The sequence below is a fragment of the Silurus meridionalis genome, chromosome 17 (assembly GCF_014805685.1).
Source record: "Silurus meridionalis isolate SWU-2019-XX chromosome 17, ASM1480568v1, whole genome shotgun sequence".
Classification (NCBI taxonomy): Eukaryota; Metazoa; Chordata; class Actinopteri; order Siluriformes; family Siluridae; genus Silurus; species Silurus meridionalis.
Window position 1 is genome coordinate 28,516,166 of NC_060900.1, and position 10,000 is coordinate 28,526,165.

Here is a 10,000-nt window from a genome sequence, read left to right on the forward strand (position 1 = left end):
TCGTTCAGTTCAGTAATGGATGGTTTCTTGGGGACCAGGATGATTGTGGAGAGTTTAAAGCAGGAGGGGACCTCACACAGCTCCAGTGATCTGTTGAAGATATAGATGAAGATAGGAGCCAGTTGGTCAGCACATGCTTTGAGACAGGAGGGGGAGACACCGTCTGGGCCGGGAGCTTCCCATATCTTCTGTCTCTGAAAGAGCCGATACACATCCTCTTCACAAATCGTGAGCGCAACTTGAGTGCTGGAAGGAGTTGTTAGACGGTTCCCAGATGTGTGATGGGGCAGACAGTGGGCTGGGTTGAATGAGAGGTGTGAAGATATTGTTCTTAAACCTGCAGTAGAAGGTGTTACTGTCATCAGCCAGGTCTTTGTTTGCTTCAGTGGGAAGGGGTGGTCTCCTGTAGTTTGTGATATCTTGCAGGCCTTTCCACACTGATGCAGGATCGATGGAAGTGCAGTTCTAAATCCCCTCTGTTGGAGCTTCACTAGCGCACCAGTGCGCTTCCCCCGCCGGCGTCTCCTCCCTGTATTATAGAGAGCAGCTGCTCCTCCAACTAAGAGCTCCAAAAAACTTTCCGGGTTTGTAAAAACTGGTGTAAAAGGTATCTGGAGTGAACTGCCTGATGTTAAGCAGTTCTTCTCCAGTGTTAGTTATCAGTGTAGGGTAACCAAACACACAGACAGTAAACAAAAAGAAAGAGAGAACTAGAGAGTCGTGCCGAGGCTGCCATCCGCGCCACCATCTTACTTTTTAAATTATTTTATTTATTAGAATTTTATAATTAATACTCTACTAATGATATTTACTCCTTTATTCCTTTTGATCTCATTCATATTTTGCAGTAATGAGATGATCACTGTGCATCTGCTTGTGAAGGACAGAAGGACAAAACGTTAGTCATATGGAAAAGAAACGTGTTAAATAAAATAAGACGTTTAATGGTTTTTAAACGTTTTCTTTTTTGCAGCAGAATGATGATGATGATGAGCTAACTGACAGGAGGAGGAGTGAAGATGGCGCTGGTGCTGCAGAGGAGCATGGGAAATGTTCAGAGGCGTCGGAGGAAAGAGTAAGGTCCGACCCACTGAGGAAAGACGTAAGCACGAACATGCCGCAACAGATAAAGATGGAGGAGAAGCGAGGTGTTAGCACTGCGGTCGGAGAGGCTCAGGGTGCGCCAGCTAACGCTGACGAGCGTACAGACGAAGACTCCGCTACCGAGACGAGATTATGTGCTCAAAGTCAGACAGGAAATGAACAGAGTTCTGGACATCTGGAAACCGGCGATAGTGAATATCAACAGTCATCAGCTAAACCCAAATGTTGCAAACGTATAAATTTCCCTGCGGCACAGAGTCCGTCGGATGTGAACGATCGTCAGGATAAAATTGAGGTAAAAGGTCAAGTCGGCGAATTAGACGGCGAGGTCACGGATACAAACAACGGCGATCGGGTTCTTCAGGACGCCGGCGAGAACAGCGACGTAGATGATCCGAAAAGTAACGGCGGAGATCCGAGCTCCAGCTGCGAAAGCGACGTCGAGATTGTAGACGTATTAGACAGTTCCGGTAGCGCGGGCATCAGATCCAGCGCTAGCAAAGTGGAGAATTTCCTGGAAAAGTGCGAAAACCTCAAACGAATAATTAATGAATACGTTCACTCGCAGGGTTCACCGTTTACACGTCTGAAACGTGACGACGTCGCCATGGAAACGGGTGCCAACCGCGATGTGGCTAAAGGTGAATTCAAGGTCGAGATGAATTCGGAACCGATCTGTCAGGCTAAAAATTCTAACCGTGACGTTGAGATCATCGAGGTTGTTGATGATGATGATGAAGATGAAGAAACCTCGTGGACGCCAATGACGTGAATGGAAACTTCCCCGCGTTTGAAAGTCCTGCTCAGATAAAAACAGGAGATGCAATAAAATCCTCGGATAAAGCTAACGCCCATAAATGTGATGTAGAGATCGCCGACTTACGTGAGAGCCGACGTGACGGTGCTGAATGTCAGAATTTGTTGGAGAAGATTGAAAGTCGCAAGCGGCGTGTTTCCGATGGGAACGATGAGACGCGTTCGGATGCGAAAGCCGTAACTCCGGCTCCAATGATCCAAACTGAAGATCCGTCTCCTAAACGCTTGAAACCGGCGGACGTTCAGAGCGCTGCCGAGGATCTCGCTTCATCAAGGAGCTCGGAGGAACCGAATCCAAGCATAGCGCCTGAAGAAGAATCGGAAAGTTTGCTTGACTGTGATGGCGAGGACGCTCTCATGGTACAGGACAACTGTTTCTCTCCGGCTAGCTTCACTGACGATCCTGGTCCTGATGTAGCGAGTTCCCAAAGTTCTGGATGTTTCTCTGAACTTCAGATCAGTAATGTGGTGAGTTTAACGGCTCCAGTCGAGCTTCCTGAGAGCCGAGCGTCTGACTCAGGGGTGAGCAATTACAGCATGCATGATGAGGAAGTAAGTCACGACTTGGACTACAAGGTGCTGAAGTGTGAGGAGACCATCAACCAGATCCGAGCGAAACTCCGAGGAATGGAGGAGAAACTCGACACCTTGAACTGTTAACTGTCCTGAACCCCAGCGCTGAGGATCAGAGCTTTCTGTCCGTTTTTCTGTTCAAATTACTGCACATCGTTTTCCAGTCAGTATTCGTCTATATTAGAGTTTATTATTGAAATAAACAGTTAAAACAGTAAACACTTTATACACACATGTAATAGTTTGTAATGTGTACATGTAATATTTATTTTTCTTTCTTCTTTTCTCGTTATCAAGACTTCATTTTCTCCTGAACAGAGCAAAGGTGTTGGGCATAAGAGCACGTTCTAGAGGCAGCAGCAGCATCGCAGCAGCATGGACAATAACCACAACCACACGTGACCGCGGGCACGTGAACGCCGCTGCCGTGCTGCCGCCTCGAGAACATGCTGTTATGACCAATGCACAGAAATAGAAATTACTTTAATATTATTAATATCACAAGAAAACAATGTTTATGTAAAAAAAAAAAAAAAAAAAGGATATTATAATGCGGTGTCACTTTGGACTTGTGTGTAAATGTGTTTTTTTTGTTTGAAGAATGTAACGAAGTCACATGACATTTAAATAAAAGTGCAATTATTTGTTTAGTCTCCATAATTAACCTTATTTTCTTTCATTCATAAATCTGTTTTTATAAAGTATTATATCATGATAGAAATTTTGATGATGATGGTGAAAAGGTTATTATGAAGATGAAAACAGTAACGGTGATAATGGTGATAATGGTGCAATAAAATAATGATGATAATGAAGGTTAGAATGTAGATGAATCCAGTGATGATGATGGTGAAAGTTGTGATCTAAATAATGATGGTGATGAAGATGATAGTGATGCTAATGATTGTGACCTACACACACACAATCACAATACATTCTGTCCACAGAATCACACTAAACACACTGTGTGTGTGTGTGTGTGTGTGTGTGTGTGTGTGTGTGTGTTATCTAATTTCTTTTTAACGTCAGAAACGCTTCATAATCTTCACTAGAACAGTTTTTATTGTTTCAGTTATCAAACACTGATCTGATACACACACACACACACACACACGCACGAGTGTAACAGTTTAGCATGAAGAACACTGCTAGCTTATTATTTCATTGTGTGTGTGTGTGTGTGTGTGTGTGTATAAAGTAAGATCATAGTGTGTGGAGAACGCTCCTCCTCTCTGATTATAAGACACACACACTCACACTTCTCTCAGTGGAAGACGAAACACAGCGTCTGCAGCTGTCATGATACACACGCGACACGGAATCACACCTGCACTACAGGTACATCTCTCTCTCTCACACACACACACACACACACATTACAAAGTTAACTTTATTTTCTTTGTTTAAAATTGTAAAGTTATTAAACTGTAGTTTATATGTTTATTTTAATAAAAGGACAAATCTCTTTTTAAAAAATGTTTGATAAATGATTTGATTTAGTTTTCATCTTTTATAAAGTTTGTTTTGGGCTTTAAAATCTGTTTTTATTTCACATTTATTTTGATGATATAATATTAAGTGATCTTTTATGTTACTTTCAAACTGAACAAAATCTTTTATTCATTTTATTTATTTATCTTCTCACACACACACACACACATACGCATGCAGAAAAGTGTATACACCGTGTGTGTGTGTGTGTGTGTGTGTGTGTGTGTTTATAAAAATGTTGCAGTAATTCTAAATAATTACAGCTGTTTGTTTTAAAATTAGTTTAATTTGAAGGTTTGTTTGTGTGCGTGTGTGTGTGTGTGTGTGTGTGTGTGTGTGTGTGTGTGGGAACATACTTATCATCTGCTTTCTTTATCTTCAGTTTTCAGCTCAAAAACACTTAGACATTATTTATTCATTTTTTTTTAGATCATCATCATAAAAATAAAGAATAATGTTTTATAATAATTCACATATTGCAAATTTTTTTTTATTGTGAAAGTAAAATTTATTTATTTATTTCAAAACATATTTTACTTTAGTTTTTTTCTTTAGTTTATTATTTATTTTACATTTTCTTGATATTTAGAAAGTAAACTATTAAAAAATATTTGTTATAAATTTTTTGTTTCCTCATGAGTCTTACACTTGTTAAAAAATGAATGAAAAAAATAAATATATAAATAAACTGAAAATAAGCAAATAATTAAATGTGTTAAAACTATACTATAATAAATATAAAATATATTATAAAGAATAAAAGTATAAGCAGGAGGTGTGTGTGTGTGTGTGTGTGTGTGTGTGTGTGTGTGTGTGTGTGTGTGTGTGTGTGTATTTAAATATACAGTTTATTCAGAAATTATTGAGACTCTTCAGTTATGATCATGTCGTAATGTTGCAGTTTGTAACTATATTGTATATAAATATTCAGATGTTTTGCAACAGCACGTGACGATGTAGCTCAGGTGCTGGCCAGTTCTCCTGATAATTACTGAGATGTTTCTACACCTTAACTGGAGAGCACCTGCAGTATACTTCATTGATTGGTTGTGATTTGGAAAGACACACACCTCACTACAGAAAGCCTCACAGCTGTAGATCAGAGCAAAAACCAAGCCATGAGATCAAAGGAACTGCTGCAGAGCTCAGAGACAGGATTGTGGTGAGGCACAGATCTGGGAAAGGCTACAAAAACATTTATGCTGCAATAAAGATTCCCAAGAGCACAGTGACCTCCATAATTCTCAAGTGGCACAGCCAGGATTCTTCTAAGAGATTGACTAAGCAGTGGAGAAAAGCCTTAGTAAAAGATGTGACCAAGAACCTGATGGTCACACTGACTGAACTCCAGAGATTCCTCCACTGAGCTGGGCTTAATGACAGAGTGACTAGATGGAAGTTTCTTCTCTGTGCAAAACCCCTGGAAGCCAACTTGAGTTTAGAAGAGTTTACCAACAAGATTCTAATCATTACATCTGGAGGAAACCAGACCTGCTCATTACCTGCCCAAAACCATCCCAACAGTGAAGCATGGTGGGGGGAGCATCACGCTGTGGGGGGTGTGTTTCTGCACCAGGGATTTGGAGACTGGTCAGGGTGGAGGGAAAGCTGAAAGGAGTAAAGTACAGAGATCTCCTCAATAAAAGGAGATTTCCAGATTTTCAAGACAACACAGGAGTGGATTAGTGATGACTCTTTCTATGTAAGTCTTAGAGTGGAACAGAACCTGACCTAAACCCTATTGAACATCTCTGGAGAGACCTGAAAGTTACTGGTCACCGATGCTCCCCATCCAACCTGCCCCAGCTCGAGAAGATTTGCCCTGAAGAATGTCAGAAAACCCCCCAATCCAGGTGTGTTAAACCCAAAAAGTCTCGAGGCTGAAACTGCTGCCAAAGGAGCTTCAATTCAGTACTGAGTGAAGCGTCTGGATACTTATAGACGTGTGATTATTTGTTTTTTTTAATAAAAATAAGACATTTTTTAGGATTCTGTTTTCACTTTGACATTTTGTGGAACTGAGTGAAGATGAATGAGAAAAAAAATCTATTTGAATGATTGTAGTGTGAAACTGCAACATAACAGTGTACAGTGTGAAGGATCTGAATACTTTCTGAATGCAGTGTGTGTGTGTGTGTGTGTGTGTGTGTGTGTGTGTGTGTGTGTGTGTGTGTGGTCAGACTAATGATAAGCTGCAGGTGTCTGAATGCACTCATTGTGTGTGTGTGTCCATCCTGTGCAGGTGTTATGTTGGAGGAGTGTGTGTGTGTTGTACACACTATTGGTGTGTGTGCTGCTGCCTGAAATCACTCACTCAGCAAAATCTCGGTGTGGAGTGGAGCTTATCGCTGATCTTCAGTTTGTTTGTGGAGACCGTGGATTTTATAGAGGTACACACACTAATTCACACACACACACATACACACACACACTTTTATTTTGAGCTACATGATAAAACACACTGTGGTGCCGTGTTTCTGCAGTCCAACTGAATAGACCTGAAGATAGACATGTCTGCAGATCCAGATATGAGAGACAGGGAACTGGAGGAAAGGAGATCTGGAGAACAAAACTGGTCTACAGAGAGCGAAATTTAAATAAGAGAACATTTAAGTTTGTTGAGGAGAAAAAATGAGGTCATTTTGAGTTTGATGGCTGCAACATGCCTCAGTTGAGACAGGACCATGTTTCCCACTGTGTAGCTTCAGAAGAACATTTGCTGAAGTTCTGGGACAGGAATGTTATTCCAGGGTTGTAGCTGCTCAACAGTTCTGTGTGTCGTGTTTTTGTATTTTCTCGTTTACTGATGCGCCACATGTTTTCAGATGGTGAAAAGTCCCAACCTTCTTGGAATTGGGGCTGTTTAAGGAGTTATTAATGACTCTAAAATGTCTTTCTTTCTGTAAAGCTGCTGTGGGACATTGTGAGAGATACAAGAAACTGAGTTACATAGAAAAGAGAGAGAGAGAGAGAGAGAGAGAGAGAGAGAGAGAGAGAGAGAGAGGAGAAGTCTGGAGGAAGGACATTTTCTAGAGAGCAGACAGGAGTGCAGGCAAAGTGTCATGAGCTGGAGTGAGAGACAGACAGGAGCTGGAGTGAGAGACAGACAGGAGACAGTAACAGATGGGAAATGGATTGAGGTCTGAGAATGAGACAGGTCTGAAATGATAGACAGAAAATTCAGACACAGAGTGAGGGTCCAAAAGGTCTAAAGAAAGACAGACAGGAATGAAAGAAAATGAGAGAGAGAGAAAGATAGACAGAGAGAGAGAGAGAGAGAGAGAGAGAGAGAGTTGTCCTTGGGTGAAGAACATGGTGAAGGTCTTTCAGAAATGAGTGAAAATGCTGACGTCAGCAAATCCGGATCAGAAATGAAAAGCTTTTTTCACACGATGTGTGTGTGTGTGTGTGTGTGTGTGTGTGTGTGTGTGTGTGAGTGAGAGAAAAAGAGAGAGAGAGAGCATGAGAAGGTCAGCTGATATGAAGTGTTGTGATACATATAATAAAACACTGCTGCTACTGTTACTGCACATCAACACTTTCATCCTCATCATCATCATCATGTGTGTGTGTGTGTGTGTGTGTGTGTGTCTCAGGTCACCCCGGGGCAGCGAGGAGTGCAGGAGCACGGCACAGGAGTAGAGGAATCGTGGAGCAGTGCTGCATTAAAGGTTGCGATCTGCAGCATCTAGAACATTACTGTGCCAAACCGAAGCGAGAGCGAAGACACACACGACACACAGCGTCCAGGTTACACACTGTACGTTTACACACAGCACTGTGAGCTTTAACGAATAAGAGATGTGCTGCAGGAAGGTGATGTTTTCTCTAACGTGAGGAAGGAGTCTCCAGTGTCAGAGTGAGGAACGAGGGTTTTTAGCTGCTATACATGAGAAAAGAAAGTAACTCTGAGCAACGTTTCTGTGTTTCTGTTTGGTTTTGCAGGAGGATCAGTTCTGGCTGATGTTCCTCAGGCGATACGAGAGGAACCGGTTTGAGAACGAGGCCGAGCGATTGCTGGAGAGGTTAAAGGAGCGAGCGCTGTACCACAGGAAGTCGGGACGTGACTCGCTGCTGCCGGTTATTCCACACAAAATCCATGGATTTCACCAGCGCCCAAAACGCTGCCGAAAACCACGTAACTGAAAATGGATTTTCTTTTCCCTCTCCGAGTGACGAAACGTCACGGTCCCGATGAGCAACAATCAGACAGTGATATTAATAAATCCCCATGTAGATGAGCTCAAGAGATTTGAATCACTAGTGATGCTAATTCCACCATAGCATGCGGAACAGAAAGCGAATGCTGGTTTACGTTAATACTGATCCTATTCTGATTTTGCTTTTCCATTACCAAAGGCAGGGGATTTTTTATTTATTTATTTTTTTTTTGATGATGAGATAGAAAACAGCTGTACGGTATGGTTTCCAGATTTACCCGGTGTTCACACTGCAACCAGTTGCCGCGGTTTCATCGCTAACACTTAACTAGCGCTGTTTCTTTTCCATACAGTTACTGTTTTATTTATTCTGCAACTTTAGGTTGAACATCTAGTTTAATTAGGTACAAACTGAACAAATAAAATTAGCCAGCTTCTGGATTGTGATTGGTCAGAAGGTGTTGATGGGTTCTCTAGAACGGCAGTTCGGATGCTAGTGCATGTTTATATTAATGATCATTTCCATAGCAACAGCTCGTTCACAGGGACGTGTTTATGTAACATTTGGAAGGAGTCTCCAGTGTGAGAAAGAGGAGTTTTCGCTTCTTTGTGGTTTCTCGGTAACTCGATGTAACCAGCTGTGATTTTGTCGTATGAACTTATAGAGAGAGAATAAAGAGAGAATCAATGAGTGTTTATAGCTGCTATAATGCATTATAGTCACATGTAATATAATAGACTTGTCAGTTCTGAAACCTAGCGCATTCACAGGTGGTTAGAATGATCAGAAGGCTAATGCTAACGAGATATGTTAACTGACAGTTTAGCTAGCGAGGACGTAGCTGCTACGCCTCGAACCAAGCACAAGAAAATTCAGATTGTTTTGTAACCATGGTGAACACATCAGCGCTAAAATGCGGTTCCGCTTAACGTAATTGCTACATTTAGCCCCGCCTTGTTTTTTTTAGCCACAGGCCCCGCCCACTCCAACACTCTGACTGTAAATCAATGGATCCTGCTTTTGTGTCCACTTTTTATTCCTCAGTACAAATTCCATCATTTTAATAACGTAAAAATATCCATTTATTTACTTTTTTTTCCGTTTCATTGACTGACAGAATTGTGACTGCACCGTGAATGTTTGAGTGATATTTGCACATTTCCTTCAATAAATTATAAGGTTTTGTATTTTGTGTGTGTGTGTGTGTGATATAAAGTATTTGTGCATATTTTCATCCCCAGGCTGCTGTTGAAACACAGATCCATGACCTTTGTGTCTTATCAGTCAGTAACTTCTATCTCCATAACCTTCGTGTTTTATCAGAACTGAAACACAGATGACCTGCTCATAATCCACAGCACAGAGTGGAGAAGGTCGGTGTGTGTGTGTGTGTGTGTGTGTGTGTGTGTGTGTGTGTGTGTGTTTTACTCGTCTTTGATTAGCACAAACACTTCTTAAAGTTCTAATAAACACTGTTCCTCAACAGGGAGTTTTAAGTATTTACTCGTTAGTGGAAGTCTTAAAAAGAAAAACTCATCCACCTCTGGATGGAGTTCTTTTTAAATTGGGGACCACTCGCTGCAGCTGAGGATGTTCTCCACAAAAACAGCCTGCAGATCCATGAGGTCCATGTGGAGGTTAAACTCAAGATCCTTGTATATGGATTTTTGCTGTATATAGTATAAAGAGTCTGTTATAATGGTTTAGGTTTACAGTCTCCATGAACAGTTTTTCATTTAAGCCTCCATCAGTGAACAGGTGAAAACCTCAACAATAATGGGATTATAATGAATGGATCTCAGGATGAGGATGGGTTCACTTTTGAGTCTGGTTCCTCTCAAGTTTTGTTTCTCAT

At 41.3% G+C, this 10,000-nt stretch overlaps 2 protein-coding genes across 7 annotated transcripts in view; both read left to right on the forward strand.

The window, feature by feature from the left end:
• si:dkeyp-110g5.4 (uncharacterized protein LOC561637 homolog) overlaps positions 1 to 3,153 on the forward strand; it is an 11,963-nt gene extending 8,810 nt beyond the window's left edge. For 4 of the 6 annotated variants that reach the window (XM_046870536.1, XM_046870535.1, XM_046870537.1 and 1 more), the window contains one exon: positions 974 to 3,153. In XM_046870536.1, coding sequence (XP_046726492.1) covers positions 974 to 1,876 — 903 coding nt within the window. In that variant the 3' untranslated portion in view covers positions 1,877 to 3,153. The remainder of the gene's footprint in view (positions 1 to 973) is intronic. The other 2 variants (XM_046870538.1, XM_046870541.1) reach the window with 1 other exon arrangement.
• A 285-nt stretch (positions 3,154 to 3,438) lies between these two features.
• On the forward strand, positions 3,439 to 9,319 carry igf3 (insulin-like growth factor 3). Its single transcript, XM_046870544.1, has 4 exons — positions 3,439 to 3,831; positions 6,227 to 6,374; positions 7,581 to 7,744; positions 7,930 to 9,319. Exons 1-4 carry the CDS (start codon positions 3,793 to 3,795, stop codon positions 8,128 to 8,130), a joined length of 552 nt encoding a protein of 183 aa, XP_046726500.1. The 5' UTR covers positions 3,439 to 3,792; the 3' UTR covers positions 8,131 to 9,319.
• The last annotated feature ends 681 nt before the right edge of the window (positions 9,320 to 10,000 follow it).